Genomic DNA, 17,385 nt, shown 5'->3' with positions numbered 1-17,385 from the left:
TGTGTGTGTGTGTGTGTGTATATATATATATATATATATATATATATATATATATATATATATACACACACACACACACACACACACACACACACACACACACACATACACAAGCAATACAATTTGGTTAACTAAGTGGACGACTAACAGGTGTGAGAAATTGCACAATTTTTGGTGTTGGGGAGTATGCCGTTAACCTGACATTATGTGGTCTGGTCTCAGAGTTAATATCTATAGATAGCAGGGGTGTGTGAGGTGGCTGTTTTTGTTTCAGTTTTGCATGCATTGAGGCTACTGCTTAGTGCATGCACAACAATGTGATGATGTTTGCATTGTCAACATTTTGTGGTTGATACTATGAACGTTATTTCAGACACACAGAAACCTATTTTGTAATATTAAGCCAATAAAAATGGGGAGCAGTAAAGAATTTGAGTAAGTGCTTTGATTTTCCTGAAATGTTATTAGAGACAGATGTGAAATTATAAAAACAAGAACATAATTTTTTTATGTTTTTCTATACTACAGGCTACTGTTTCTACTCCAGATGGTACACTACTCCCTTTTGTGCAAGTAAAGCTTCAAGTGAGGATAAGAGGCAGTAACGATATACAACAGGTCCACAGTACTAATAAAGATGGCCTAATTGAGTTTCCAGTTAACATCCCAATATCAGCAACTGAACTGAATGTAAAGGTAGGTCTTCCCTGTTAACTGCCGGATCAGGAAAAGGAATGCCTAGTTTATAATGACTGTAGTACACAGGTAGAAAAATCAGCTGTCAACAAAACAGTACATATCTGCTTTATTTATTTATTTATTTATTTAATATTTTGTTGAATTAGTTTACTTTTTACAGCATAAATGCATGCATTTAGAAAGAGCTGAAAGTCTCATAGAATAAAAGTAACAATACATTCATACCACAGAAGCTGGTTCTTCGAAAATGGAGAGCTGGTTGCGTCATTATTTAGTGTTTCCTGACTTACAACGAACATTTCCTTCTCACATGCTATGGCTATTACTGAGGCTAGTAGCCACTGCTGCTCGTTACTTGGATAATATGCAGTGATGACCAGTAACACACCTTGCTGCAAAATAATATGTATTTTGGAGATGACTTGATGTTTGTCAGAATTCATGTAGTAAGACTTTTAATCTACATTAAAAATATATTATGTGAATAAATATGGTAAAAGTAATGTCCTTTGGCTTTTCCTGGTTAGGGTCAATACAGCAGAACGCCGGTCCTCTTATGATTGGCAGTAGATTTTTACAGTGCTGAGGTGCCAGCCCGACGCCCAACCTTCAACGAAGGCACACCCATTCATGCATGCACCTACCTGCATGTCTTTAAACGTCACTCGACCACAGGGAGGACATGCAGACTGCACACAGAATGCGCTCCAGCCGAGAATCAAACCAGATAACCTCTTGCTGTGAGGTGACAATGCTAATCGCTGCACCACCGCGGCCCACATATGAATAAATATGGTCATTATTCAGAATAACAAAGGAGGCAGAAGGCTACCATATTCAGGAAATATTTTTAATATCGAGATACAGAGGTACAAATGAGCATTTCTGACAGACAAAAATGCTTTTCCTAAACTCCATAGTCTCAATTACTTTATTTTTTTTGTGTTTACAAATTACTTTATCTCTTAATGAAATGTGTTAATAATGAATTATCTTTCAAAGTTAAGAAATCTTTATCAAGATGGCCTATCAGTGAGATTGTGTATAAATTAGAGTGTGTGATTCCATTTCGTTGCTTAACCACTCTGAAATTCTGCAGCTTGTTTATATGATGAGAGTAGTTTCAAGTTCTTGAAGGGAAAGAAATGAGAAGCAAGTATTTTATGTCAATAGAAGGCACAAGTAAGGTTCGACAGTATAATCCAAAAGATGAGAAAGAAAACAAATAAGCAAGTTGTTTTTCTAGGCTGTTAAAGAAGAAGAAAAAAACTTTTGTTTAATGTCCGTGAGTTTCAAATTTAAACAAAATGGTATTTCTTCTGCTGAATTAAAAGACATCCATTCTGTTAGTAAATGTAATCACAGGGCTTTTTTAGATGGAAAAGGTAATGTCACTTGTATTCCATTTCTTGATTTCTGAATGTACCTCTGTTTAAGCAGATAGCATGACTGCCTTAGACTAGACAGCATTTATTATTATTGATTTTCAACTCAGACTTTGATGGACAAGGTGACCAACATTTTACAACTGATTGAAGCTAATATTAGAAAATTAATAACTCTAAATGCGATATCTCATTGTGCAGTGATATATAGAATACTGTTTAACATGCTGATGACACAGCAGTCTCAACTACATACATCAAGTTGATTATAAGTTGATTATAAAAGCTACTTGATCTGTTTTTCATGTATTTGTTTCTCAACAGCTAACTGTTGGTGAAGATGCAGAGATGAGCATCTCAGAGATGGTTGCTACCATTTACAAATCAGACAGCAAAAGTTATCTTTATATCAATGTGCCACAGACGATCTTTAAACTCTCTGACCCCGTAAGAGTTATCTTACAGGATGTTACACCAGCAGGGACCAATGTGGATTACTTTTATTACTTGGTAAGTACTGAATTCCCATGGTGGTGGTTAGTGAACTTTTTAACCTTTGGGGTGGGGAGCAAATTCCATAGTTAATTATATCACTTTTAATGGTTGAATTTGCACTTGAAATGGCTATAGGTCAAAGTTATACATATACCTGATTTTATTACTTGGCATGGAAATTCTAGGCTCTTTATTAGACAAGTGCCATCTAACTGTATATTAAATACCTAGCAGTGTACAGTTAAGGTGCTCATTGTATCAACAAACTATAAAAGCCATACCTACGCAGTGAGGGATGGTTCCGTATGCACATCAAATGATCTCTTTAAAAGTTTAAACATAGATAATGTTTAGATGTTATTATACAAACCATTGTCATCTGACTCATTGAATCTCATTCACCTGAGATGGAAAAACTAAACAGGAAATTTATTGGAGGATTTATAACTTAATTTCAGATTTGGTAAATCAGAATTAAGTATCTTGTTTAGTGGTGTTGAATCACAGCCCTGTCAAATGCAGTTTATACACATTTTTCACTTGTGTTACCAATTGCTGTGGTTATACTCATGAAAAAAGTATTTTATAGGTTCATAGGTTCATAGGACAATAATAGGCTATTGGCCCAGAGGCCCTTATAAGCCTAGCCAAAAATTTCACCCATGTTCCCACAAAGTCAGCACCTGTTTTCCCTGTCCAGCAGGGACATAGGTGTGATCCCAGGGGTGTATTTTTTGTTTCCCATCCAGTCGTCCAGCTTCCTCTTAAAGAGGGCTAGTGAAGTACTCTGCTTGACATGGAGAGGAAGTCTATTCCACAGATGGGGGAGTCGTTGGGACACAAATCTATCCCGCCATTTTGTCATTGAATAATGCATTGATCTTGTTGCTTTCAGATTATCAGACCCTGTAGTTATAAATTATAATTGTCATTTCAGTTGTAGTAAAATGAAACAGGTAGATGAGGTGTAATAGGCACATTGGATTGGTGTTTTAAAAGTAATAAATTGCAAAAAAAGAAAAAATAATGAAAGACTACAAAGACTGTAACATCACTTACACTCATAAAGTATGATTTTTTTATTTTTTTGAGATGTCAAGTACTCTGTTACATGAATGAACAATGACAGTCTGAAGGCTGCAGAAGGGTGAGTTGCCATTTTCATGACCTGTGACATGGGATCAGCTGATTGGGGGGGTGTTATTAGAAAGTGATCCCATTTTTCCATGTGGAAGTTACAAGGAGTTCACCCAGCCAGTCTTTCTCAGAGCTGGTATTTTTAGTTGGGTGGTAGTGTCATCCGAATCAAGTACAAGATGAATTATACACAACCAATTTGACATCTATGGAGGTCAAGATCAAACAGAAAAGTGCATGCCATTAGTAAAAAATCCATTCAGAGAATGGTGGACAGGGTTGAGGGGTTACAACTGATTTCTGATTTAGAGCAGAAATGCTTGGCATACCTCTCAACCTGTTAGAGAAAGAAATCTGGATAAAGCCACAAATAATGGGGGTACAAAGGCCCAAAAATAGGGACACTTTTTTTAAATACTGTTCTTGCAAATTTAGAAAGTTGATAGAATAACAGGTTTTGCATTAGCATTATTTTTGAAGGATATGAAGCTTGAAACTCAAATGTCTGCCATTGTTTTCTGACTTCAGGCCTCATTGATTTGCCACTGATTTGCCAGAAAACCACAAATGTTGGGAGAAACAGACCAAAAATATGATACAAAAATCTGGACATTCTGTGACAATCTTGACAATTGAGAGGTATGATGCTTGGCAGCATGTGACTATTGGGTATTAGAATCCAAACTCAGAGACCAAACATATTTTAAAAGTTTATTTACAACAGATATAGTTAACAGCATTAACTATGCAAAGTCTTCAATAAAGCAACTGAATTCTTTCCTCAAGAGTCTAACATAATTCTTGATATTATGTTTCTATCCTACAGAAGTAATTTAATCAAGAATAATTTTCAAGATTTTGTGGCATGTTACTTATATAACACAATTTGCTTCCTGTGGTATTGTTATATAATATTATTCTTACATAAAAATTGCATTTATTTATTTGATTTCTTTGTGGGTGGAATGGTTCAAAGACTAATTTTTACTTGGACCTAAGCAAACACAAACTGAAAGCTGATTTCATTAAATTAGCACATGCTAAGGTTCATAGCATTTGCAACAAACTGCCTTAGCTGCAAGGCTGAGGATTCCTGTACAACCAAAATATCTTTGCTGTTTCTGAAATTGAACTTAGATCTTCCATTCTCAGTAATGAATTACTACCCCAGGATTCAACATATTTAGACAAGACAGGCAACATAAAAGGGCAGGTGATGCAACCAGGATTCTATACAGTGTTCCCTTTTGTTTCTCCATATACTGCACTTTGCTTGTGTGAAGTTTGTCCTCATCCAAGTACATAATAAACATATCAGAAAGAAATACCATAGATTTTATGTGTTCAGTCAATTCCTGTAATAATACTACTAAAATCAATAAGCTTATATTCAACACAAAAAAATGAATGAACATGGCAAGATTCATATATGACTGGAAACTCTCCAACGATATCTTTAATCATCTCACTTCAGAGTCATTTAGATTGAGAAAATAATTATGCTGCCAGAGTATAAGCAAAACCTCTACTAGAAAGCAAAATGAGTGGATCTTTATCAAATGGAATTCTGATGAGCACCTTAAATAACCAAATACCTACTATATTTGTTCTTGAAATCATGGAGACACCCATAAAGGTCTTCAAAAACATAACCATTTCTAATAAGTACTGTCACATTCAAGCCATTATTGTAGAACATATGAGAAAAATGAAGATGCCTATACAGACAAACTGTGGCAGTAATACTCTAAAAATGAAACTACAACCTTGTTTATTCTCTATACAGTCCAAGAGTCACACGTAGGCCACAGTACTAAACAGCAGGATACACAACATCAAATTAATAAGAAAAACAATCCAAGGTGTCCTGGTTAGGAGTATGGCACCTATTATGGTCTGGTAGATTAAATCAGCCTGACTACTTTTCTATTCATAGTTCTGGAAAAAAAAGATGAACACATCAGTGTTCATTCTGAAAAAAATATATAAAAGAGCTTGTTAGCTTTATTGTTTAGATCCAGTTCAGAGACATCATGCATGTCATCCATGTGAATTATTATTTTAAGTTCCCTGAAAAAAATGTATCTTTAATTAGAGTGTCAGGGTGTATAGTTTTGTGATACAAATTGCGTGATATTAGTATACACATCACAGTTAGGCACAACAATAAATTTGGGTCTATATTATATCATCGAACACTTAAAAAAGCAAAAGATGAATAATCGAACCCATGTAAGTGAAAGCTTACAATCTCTCCAAGGGAAAAAAATCGCTGCTCCAAAAAAAAAAAAAGAAAAAAAAATTGAAATAATACGTAAAGTGGAGGGCTTTGCCCCCCCCACACTCCCCTACTTAAATATACTAACTCTGAGATCGCACTACAGTGCCGAAAATGGCAAAGTAACAGAAGCGGCCAAGCAAATTCTTTCCCTGGGAAAAAATTTGCTTAAATGCCGCTTCATTATTTTGCATTTTTGTTATTTAAGTTCAACCAAGATGCATTTGATATAATGCATCTTCGGTCATCTAATAGGAACCCATAAATTCAGCATGGAATGCAGCCACTGAGTAAATGTTGAATTTTTGTTCAGATCATTAACATAACAGATACAACATCTTCATCGGTATATAGTGTTAGCTAACAGTTTCACTTTTTTAAAAATAACTAAAAGGTCCTATGGCAATGTCACATTTTCACATTTTAAATAAAAGATAAAACTCCAAACCAAAAAAGACTCCTTGAATCGATAGCCCAGTAGCAAAAACGTCACCAGATAACCAACGTTATTTTATATAAAAAAACACAAGTTTATTAATACTTGTAAGCACTTTCGAAGGGGTCCCTGCCCCAACTTCTTCAGACAAGTAATTTTTCAAAAAAGCCACATCTTATATACTGACCAAGTAATTAATAAATCAATTAATCCAACCAATTACATTCTTAAAGGGAATGTAACTACCTAAATTCAAGCTAAAAAGTATATAGTTCTGTTATTTAATTATATATTTAATTACATCAAATGTGAACCATACTTTTCTCAATGGTTAATACTAGCATAAGAATTTTACATATATATTTATATAAAATTGTACAAACTTATTAATTTTACATAGCATTTACTAAATTATTAATTTAACATAACATGACTTAACGTGATGTAAAATATAATATCTGACAGCCTAGATAAACTTTCTAAAATATATGTTTACCCAAACTTCATGACTTACATAAATAAAAATATTAAAATATTATTAAACCAAATTCATTATAACTGGATCATTAAACTTGCATTACCTTAAATATAAAAAAACTTCATGCGTGTCTATTCAAACACTAAATGCCACTTATTATCTCACAAATTGCAACATACTGCTATAACTTAAAACAGAATGTTTACTATATATGTAAATGTGTACATTCACTAAATTATCTGTTTAAAGCTTTTAATTTCAAAACACTTTTAATATATATTCATTTAGACCTGGCAGTATGTATGCTGCAGTTCTAATCTGCCACATCAACTCGCTCTCTTCCAGCTTTAGTTGCCATGACCCCACCTCAGGTCACATTTAATCTGCTGTATAACAGTGAATAAAAACTTACGGCCAGGATTTTCATTAAAATGCCTAGCTAAAGCATTTAAACTGTCCATTCTATTAATACAGTATAAGTGCTCATTGATTCTTTGCCTAAGTTTTCTCTTGGTTTTTCTGATGTAATATGATGCACACAACTCGCAAATTGCGAGGTATACTACTGCTATAGAGTCACAATTATATGTTCCATTGATTGTATATGTCTTACCCATAATTGTTACCTGTTTGCTCAATTTTATAAATTTACATTGTGCACAAACCCCACACTTTCTCATGCCCAGTTTCCTCATATTGCTACTCTTCTTCTCTAATAAACATTTCAAATTCGGCCCTCTTCTATACGTAAAAATAAAAAAAAAATGTTAAAAATCAAAAGATAAACATTTTATAAATGGGTCAAATCTTATTGTACAATGTGATGACATGGGCAAGTGCCAACATAGCCAACTGGAGTTTTGTAAAGAATGATCTGTCTTCTGAATATCAAACTGATCTATACAAGATTCTTGTTTTACAAATGTATTAGAATTGTATGTCATTTGTATATAAAACTGATTTGTACTGATGCTTGTGCTGAAAATGCATTTGTGAGGTTTGTTTGCGTTAAAATGTATCAGCAGTGCACCCTGCTGAATAAAAAGAAATGTACATGTATCATTGCAACTGAATTGAAGGTGGGAGGTTGGTATAATGGGCAAGGTATTTACCTTAAAGACACAAGGTATATGGTTTGAGTCTTAGCTGGGATAATTGGCTCGGCTTAAAATGGCCCATAAGGGCAGTTAGCCTAGTACTCACCTATATACCTATGAATTAAATGTACCAGCTTGCTTACTCTAAGAAAAATTAGGGAAATCTAAATGAGCTGTTAAACCATGAAAATGTCACCCCACAGTGCTGAATAGGACCAGACAAGCTAAGTCTGGGAAAAAAACCTTTGTTCATTAGCTCAGTAAAAGCAGGGGAATCCCCAAGCACTGCCATAAGTATTTAGATGTGTACTGTAGCCATCTATGCTAAATTCCTGTCGTAGCTTCAAAGGGGAATAATGTGAGAACCAATAGTCAAGTGAACAGATGAGGTAATACTGCCAGCCCTCTTGGAAATTATATTTTAGACATTGCAAAAGTGAAATCTCAGAGTATTACATATTCTGTTTTGGGGAACCTGACTAGAAAGACCCTCACCCATAGCATCTTGCCTTGTGGAAGTAAGTAACTTAACTAGGGAACAATAATTCTTTTAGATTCAGTCAGCAATATAAAAGCTTAGTTTAGATATTGTTTTTCTTTATTTGTCTGAGTCTGTCCATCATTTTTCTTTTCAATATTTCCTGTAATCTGAACTCTGTAATGTTTACTGTAAATATATATTCAGTATTTTCATACTCTTTTATTATTTATTATTAACTAAATTTAAAACTTTTATTGTGGCTGGTCCTTGTAGAAAGTATCTAACCTTTGAGAGCACTTATATTTATTTGGTGACACTGAGTGGACCACTCCAGAAGGCCTAGCTCTCTTTGTCAACTACTATCATTTGTATTAATATTACACAGTATAACTGGACACCCTTTGCCAAGGGCCTTATTGTAGCTGATTGTGGAGTGTCTGGTGGTGGTGATAACTACCTTATACTCTGGGCAGGAGGGGGTACACCAGGTAAATCTGTATTAGCCTTTCCTAGGTGTGTGTGTGTGTGTGTGTGTGTGTGTGTGTGTGTGTGTGTGTGTGTGTGTGTGTGTGTGTGTGTGTGTGTGTGTGTGTGTGTAATATCAAATCTGTCAGAGTATATGTGTCAGCTTCTTGGGCAGGCACATGAAGCACTGGGTTTACAGAGAAGGTGTTGGAGGACTTGGTTTGGACACTTGGCTGAGGACCTAACCTTACAGCTGCACCAGTGTGAAGTCTTTTTTGGGACTTGTACAGAGACAGCTATAGCTATACAGTAATCCAGACCCCAGGCTGAGTGTGTTCCCTGTGTGCTCTTAAGGAAAATTGTACTTGATGCAGGGAGGTCTGCATCTGCAAATACTGAGTGTGTCCATTTGCATTCCAAGTGCACATCCTTCTCCAGTGTCAGTGGTGAGGATTCAGGCTCCTTGATTACTGGCCCAGCATGAGGACATCAGATATTGGTGGCAGTGGTGGCCATCACATATTGGTAGCAGTGGTAGGCATCAGATATTTGTTGGCAGAGTGGTGGGATCATCACATGCTCACATATTGTTGAGCAGTGGTGTGGATATTAATTGAACTCCTGTAGCCTGTAAGCAGTGGATACTAAAGTAGGTGTACTCTCAAGCAGCCACAAAGTAGACATTCAGAGTTTCATATTACAATAATTTGATTTATTTACTTTCTGTTAGCTCAGCTAGTCAGGGAGAGCAGGCAAGGATGTCAGCAGAGGATTATGGCAACTTGACAAGGAACCAGTTGTCTGAGATGTGCCAAACCTGACCAAAGGGATTGCAGCTTTAATCACAGCTGCAGCACAGACCAGCAATCAGGAGGATAACCAGTCTTTTGTTGGGGGACTTGCAGCTCTCAGAAACAGGATAGTTCAACTTTTCCTCAGAGGACTTAAAACCCCATCTGAAGTTAAAGAGACTTGAACTGGAGACGAAGCTGTTGGAATTAGAATCATCAGAGGGAATCCAGCATTTGGAGGCTTAAGAAAAAGTGAATCTGAGATGTCTGGAAGCCAAAGAAAATGAGAGGCAGAGGCAACATGAAAAGGAAATGCTGACTCTTCACCAGGGTCATGGTGGTAATGGAGAATGGAATAACCATAACCCAGAAGCAATAAAGGTCAGCAAACTGCTTCCTCAGTACCAAGAAGGTAATAATTTTGATAGCTTTATTCATATATTTGAAAGAGTATGCTAATGGTATAATGTTGACCAAGGGCTCTGGGTACAGTTCCTGGCCTCCTTATTCCATGGTAAAGCTGAAACAGCTGTTTCTAAATTATCTATTACTGATTGTTTAGATTATGATAAAGTTAAGCACTGTTTATTACAATGTTTTAAGTTAACACCTGACACACTTACATAAAAAGTTTAAATGCAAAGCAGATGAAAATGCATGTGATTAATTTGCTGAACTAAGCACTTATTTTCATAGGTGGGTGAGTGCATGTCAGGTCACCACTTTTCAAGAGCTAGCAGACATTTTGGTGAGGGAACAAACCTTAGTACTTTGCCTGAGGACATGAGAATCTGGTTGGCAGACAGGGAATGCAACTCTGCAGATGAGCTGGGGGGAAAAAGGAGACCTATACCGAGCAAGCAGGACATTACTGCACAGAAAAGGAATACCCAGTGTTGCACACGGATATAAGGGAACCCATGGTGGGCAGCCTAAACCGCCCCAACAGAGTCCACCAGTAACAGGGGAAGCCTCTAGTTCAGGTACATAGCCAGAATTAAGGATTAAATGTTTTAAATGTAACCAGTGGAGCCATGTAGCATTTAAATGTCCAAGGAGACAAGGTGGGAACAGAAGGTGGGGGAGCCAGCAAATGGGAATGACAGAATACCAGTGGTAAGCTGGCTGGAGACAACAGGGGTACCAAACTACCAGCAGAGTTTATATCTGATCTTGGTGGATGGAAAACAGGCCACTGCCAAGAGAGACACAGCCTCTGATATAACCATTGTGAAGCCTGCAGTAGTTAAAGAGGAGCAGTACTTGATTGGGCAATCCTCTCTAGTCAGAGCTTTAGAAGGGATCCCATTGCAAATGCCTTTGGCCAGGGTTCACTGGGATGGTGGAAAAAGAAGCAAGCAAGTAGATGTGTTTGAGGATATCCCTGCAGATGCATTGATAGGTAATGATTTTGATAATGCAGTAGCTGATGTGCATGCAGTGACACACAGTCAGGCTTGGAGACAAGCATGTGGGTCTGGTAGCCTGGAGACCCAAACAGCTCACACAACTGAAGCCAGGACTAGTGATGTGCCTACTTCAGGGAGGGAGCTACCCTATAGCAATGAGACTATAAGTGAGCAACAGCTGCTGGTGGGCACTGATGTTTCCTTGGACAGAGTGACTGCAAGGGCAGAGGTGAGTAGTATCACCAAGGCTGACAGTGAGGCACTGCTGTCAGAGGATATCAGACTTCCTGTAAGAAGGGTAGCTGGGAAGAGTTACAAAGAAAGAGTTAAGCCAGGCTCAGCTCTCAGACCCTACACTAAGAGGCTTGAGGGAAGTTGCTAGGGAGGCCCCTGATTCTCAAGGAAAAGGGGAATCTGTATACTGGAACAAAGTGTTACTGTATAGAGAGTGGACCCGTGAGGGAGGGCTAGTAGGTGAGGTAATACAGCAGTTGGTAGTGCACAGAGCCTACGATCTGGCACTTATAGCCATAGCCCATGACATTCCTTTTACAGGTCATATGGGCATAAAGCATACCAAGAGACATATTATGCAGAACTTTTATTGGCCTGGGATTGCCAGAGATGTAACAGAGTACTGAAGGACCTGTAAGCAGTGCCAGAAATAGGCAAGGCAGGAGACAAAGTCAAAGCTCCTTTAATGAATTTGCCTGTGATGGAGGAGCCATTTCAGGGGGTAGTTATGGATACTGTGGGGCCTCTGAGTACACCAAGTTCCACAGGGAAGAAGTATATCTTAGTGGTAGTAAATTATGCTACTAGATACCCTGATGCGGTGGCTGTGTCCTCAATCAAGGCTTTGCTAGAGATTTTCAGCAGGGTAGGTTTCCAAAGAGAAATACTGACTGACAGAGGTGCCAAATTCATGTCAGACCTGCTGTCTTGTCTGTAAGAGTACTGTGGGGTGGGATGAAGCACCTAAAGACAACCCTCTACCACCCCCAGACTAATGGTCTAGTGGAGAGGTCAAACTCTACACTCAAGTCTATACTATGGCATTTACAGACCAGTTTAACAGAGAGTGGGGCAAATATTTGCCCAGCTATTGTTTGCATACAGGGAAGTGCCCCAGGAATTCATAGATTTTTCACCCTTTGAGTTGCTGTATTTGGCATAGGTTGAGAAGGCCCTTAGATTTGATTTATGATGAGTGGGAGGATGAGTATGAATCCCACAAGGAGTCTGCTGTGGCATATGTCCTAAACCTCAGGGCAAGGCTTAGGGAGCTCATGGACTTGGCCCAGGAGAACCTGGCAGAAGCCCAACATCAGAAAAAGGTCTGGTATGACAGGAATGCTCAATCCCGAGAGTATGCTGTGGGATAGCAGGTGATGGTGCTCATTCTTGTCAGACACAATAAGCTGCAGGCAGCTTGGGAGGGACAGCTCAAGGTGGTAAGGAAGGTCAGTGATATTAACTACATGGTAGAACTGCTACGCAGGAAGCAGGCACACACATTGTACCATGTTAACATGATGAAGCCTTACCATAATAGACAGGCCCTTGTGCTGAGTATTTGCAGTGGATGGCAGGAGGAGTCTGTGTGGGATCTGGTGACTGTTCTCCTCAGTGAGACTTGGACTGATACCTCAGACAAAGGGGTAGCATTGTCCCAGCAGCTATCCCCTACCAAGATTTGAGAAATCTGGGCAGTGTTATAGGAGTTTGAAGACATGTTCACTGGAAAACCAGGGTGCACCCACCTGGTGTAGCACCATGTGGATACAGGGCCCCAAAGACCTATAAAGCAGGCCCCTTTCAGGGTGCCTGAGGAAGTCAGATAGACTCTGAGAGAGGGGATACAGGAGATGTTGGAAATGGGAATAATCCAGGAGTCTAGCAGTCCCTGGGTTTTCCCTGTGGTGCTGGTACCAAAGAAGGATGGCAGCACCAGGTACTGTGTAGACCACAGGAAATTAAATAGTCACACAGTCAGATGCTTACCCCATTCCTAGGACAGGTGAAGTCCTAGATCAGCTGGGTGGGGCTAAGTATCTGACCACTACTGATTTTACCAAGGAATACTGGCAGGTTCCCTTGAGTCCCAGTGCTAGAGAGAGGCCAGCCTTCGTGACTCCTTTTAGCTTGTAAGAATTCACAAATATGCCCTTTGGGATGAAAAATGCCCCAGTGACCTTCCACAGGCTGGTAGATTGTATTCTAGCAGGAGCAGTGCTAATTGCCTTATACTATGGGCAGGAGCGGACACAGCAGGTAAATTTGTGCCAGCCTTACCCAGGTGTTTGTGTATGTGTGTATATGTGCGCGTGGAAAATCAAATCTCACAGTGTGTATGTGTGTCAGCTACTTGGGGCAGGGACACAAAACACTGGGTTCACAGTGAGGGTGCTGGAGGACTTGGCTTGGACACTCGGCTGAGGACCTAACCCTATAGCTGTACCAGTACTATCAGTGGGAAGTCTTATTGGGGACTTGGGAGGGAGACAGATATAGAGAAATTCAGACTCTGGGCTGAGTGTGTTCCCTGTGTGCTTTTAAAGGAAATTGTACTTAATGCAGGGAAGTTTGCATCTGGAAATACTGAGTTGATCCATTTGTATTCCAAGTGCACATCCCTCTCCAGTGTCAGTGGTGAGGATTCAGGCTCCTTGATTACTGGCCCAGTGTAGGCACATCACATATTGGTGGCAGTGGCAGCCATCACATATCATAGCAGTGGTGGGCATCACACACATTTAATAATAATCTTTTACAACACATAATATAATTTTATTTTATCACAAGCCCCTTAAAAACAGAATAAAAAATGAAAGCGTCTCATTCAACAAGTCACATGAAACTTTCACAAGCTTATATTCTCATAAAATGTTAAACTGCAAATCATTCTATTATATGACTGTACAACACTAAACACTTTCTCAGTTAAGTAAACTCTCACATTACTCAGACTTCAAAACATGTATTACAAAAAAAAATGAATGCAAACAACTTCTACAGTTCAGTAATATCAAGAAATGCTCATTTAGTAAAGGGGTGTTAGTAACATGTAGTTTTTAAATGCAAAATTCTTCCAGTATACGTAACACATTCAGTATTATCAGTCACACCACAATTAACAATCAATTAAATGTTTTTGTTATAAAGTTTAGTCATAATATCTCATTCAAACTAAGGTAATAAAGCCCTAGTGCTGATAAACAAGAAGTCATCTTTTTTTTACCTAAGATCGCATGATACCTATTAAAAACACACATGGCAGTTCCTGTAAAAACAAAATATGCATTCTGACCAATCAGTGAATGCCTTGTTCAGAGTATTAGACTCATGCTTGCACCAAATACCACTTAAGTACTCAGGTAAGCAAGACTTTAAAAGTCATGTTATTTGATCAAAAAAGAACACAATGTATATACAGGTGGCAAGTAAATGACCCATTGTGAATTGTAGCTTTTTTGGAACTGTGTGTGCTAAATATTTTAATAATGCATATATATTTACATACACTAAGATTTCTACAAGAGTTACTTCTTTTAGCTATTGTTTTCTGCAAATGTTCAGGTGCACATAGTAAACCTAATTTTTACATCAATTTGTCAGTATAATAAACCTTTTTTTTGTTTTTGTTTACTAAAATGCTGTCCTAAGGTTTCAGCTTTTCTAAAAGAAACGCTCAAGGATCTGAAAGTAAAAGCACCAAAAATCGAAATATCTTTTTAATCTTCAAAATATGCTAGTTTCAATTAATGATCTGCCCTACATGAAAAGTGATCCTATCGGAGATGGTTATAAACCTTAAATTCCTATAATTTGGCAGGCTGTTCATGATCTTTGTATTGTAATAAATCTTCTTGTGGTAGCCCATGCCTTCTGTGAAAAGTGTTACCACCAGAGGTAGTTACAAACCTTATTCCTTCTAATGATTTATCCGGCTTGTGAAGTGACGACTATGCATTGTCACATGGTTTACAACACAGAATTACACATTGCAGGCACAGGCTAAGTCTGATGGAGCAGACAATGTAGGAAGTGCATAAACTACCATGGGAAGAACAGTACCTATAACATGCTTACCTGGTTTAAAAGCAGATAGTTTTTGCCTTGGTGAAATGTCCTGGCGTCATTTATACTGGCATTTGTGTTCAAGAAATATAATGAGTTGGCAGAATTTAAAAATTCCCTGCTGACTATGCTGTCAGAAACACTGGCTGACCAAACTGATGTAACTAAAGAAATGATTTTTTGAGCTGTAATACAGAATCAGAATTGTCATAACCATAGTAAGGCCTTGTTGAGTTTAATTCTGGTGGCTGCCGAAAAGCAATTACTAGAAAAATCAACATCTAAACCAAACGTACTTGAAGTAGTGAATATAGTAATGGAGATAGAAGAACAGGAAGCGGGATCTTTATAAACGGGTAGGAGCAAATTACATAGGAAAATGTGAATTGTGGGAATACATGCTGGAAAATATTTTGGAGAAGGAATGAGGTTTAAGGGAAGGCAGGACTTGAATAAGCTGTGTAATGTTCAATTGACAATGACTGCACAAAAGATTATAAGGTGATAGATGATGTCTGTAACTAAAAATATGTCAATATGGTTTGTTTTCATTTATATAAATGTATGATTGCCTATGTCAGAAGCAATAATGCAATAAAGATGTTTCTTAACAAAATATTAATTTGAAAATGTTGTATCTTAGTTGATTTCTGATTTCTTCTTTTTTCTTGTATGGTGACTGCTCTGACTGGTGCTGATACCTCATCAACCTTTTAGCCTAAGAATTCTGGACAAAGCCAAAAATAATGTCAGGACATAGGCCCAAAATCAGGACAGATTTTAGATATTGCTCTTATATACTTTTGTATTAGCATGCCATTCTGGAAGGATGAGAACTCTGAAACTCAAATGTCTGTGATTATTTAGTAGCAGCAGTTGTCAATTACTTGCCGTAAGACCAGAAAATTAACGAGGAACACATCAAAATATGAGGCAAAACTCTAAATGTTCTGCAAGGTTCTGGGCAGTCAAGAAGTATTCTGGTGGGCATAGACAATATTCACTGTATGTGTTGATCATTCCTAATTAGCTATATTAGCCTAGAAACATTAATTTAGGCTCAGATGTCATCTGCAACACCTTTTACACTGAAGACTAAAGTACAGTTTCAGTTGAAAAATTATTTTATTATTTTTGAAACAAATAGCCAGTCTCTGCATCAGTATTTAAAGTAATACTATCAATATCTTTCACATGTTCACTGGAAGCTTCAATGAATAGAGACCGTTGTTTTCAGTGGCATATATAACCAAAAAGAATAGTCATTTTTTGAGTAGCTTTAGTCTGTTTGCAAATGTTACTAATATGATTTAATAATGGCCAACACATCATCATGTTTCCTAGATAAAAAAAAGAAAAACAATGGAACTAAATACAGCATTAAATATCATGGCCTGCAGCTGCTTTCCTATGTATTATAATCAGAATATCACTGGTGTTCTGAGGAAAAGGGCTGTATAGAAACTTAGTGATGCCATGATAAAGGTAGCAGACGTGTTACTGATCGGTAAGGACGAGTCTGTGTTAGTATGCCTTACATAAAAAATGTAACAAGGGCCGTATAGAAACTTAGTGATGCCATGATAAAGGTAGCAGACGTGTTACTGATCTGTAAGGACGAGTCTGTGTTAGTATGCCTTACATGAAAAATGTAACAAGGGCCGTATAGAAACTTAGTGATGCCATGATAAAGGTAGCAGACGTGTTACTGATCTGTAAGGACGAGTCTGTGTTAGTATGCCTTACATAAAAAATGTAACAAGGGCCGTATAGAAACTTAGTGATGCCATGATAAAGGTAGCAGACGTGTTACTGATCTGTAAGGACGAGTCTGTGTTAGTATGCCTTACATAAAAATGTAACAAGGGCCGTATAGAAACTTAGTGATGCCATGATAAAGGTAGCAGACGTGTTACTGATCGGTAAGGACGAGTCTGTGTTAGTATGCCTTACAAAAAATGTAACAAGGGCCATTATAGAAACTTAGTGATGCCATGATAAAGGTAGCAGGCGTGTTACTGATCGGTAAGGGCGAGTCTGTGTTAGTATGCCTTACATAAAAATGTAACAAGGGCCGATAGAAACTTAGTGATGCCATGATAAAGGTAGCAGACGTGTTACTGATCTGTAAGGACGAGTCTGTGTTAGTATGCC

At 37.8% G+C, this 17,385-nt stretch overlaps 1 protein-coding gene across 2 annotated transcripts in view; it reads left to right on the top strand.

Annotated features, from left to right (window-relative positions):
* C4B (complement C4B (Chido blood group)) overlaps positions 1-17,385 on the top strand; it is an 876,141-nt gene that overhangs the window by 165,050 nt on the left and 693,706 nt on the right. For both annotated transcript variants that reach the window (XM_044083184.1, XM_044083183.1), the window contains exons 11-12: positions 529-696; positions 2,409-2,594. In XM_044083184.1, coding sequence (XP_043939119.1) covers positions 529-696; positions 2,409-2,594 — 354 coding nt within the window. The remainder of the gene's footprint in view (positions 1-528; positions 697-2,408; positions 2,595-17,385) is intronic.

Source organism: Protopterus annectens, chromosome 9.part0, assembly GCF_019279795.1.
Source record: "Protopterus annectens isolate FY-2018-M chromosome 9.part0, PAN1.0, whole genome shotgun sequence".
Taxonomy (NCBI): domain Eukaryota; kingdom Metazoa; phylum Chordata; order Ceratodontiformes; family Protopteridae; genus Protopterus; species Protopterus annectens.
This window is presented reverse-complemented; position numbering and strand designations above follow the sequence as displayed.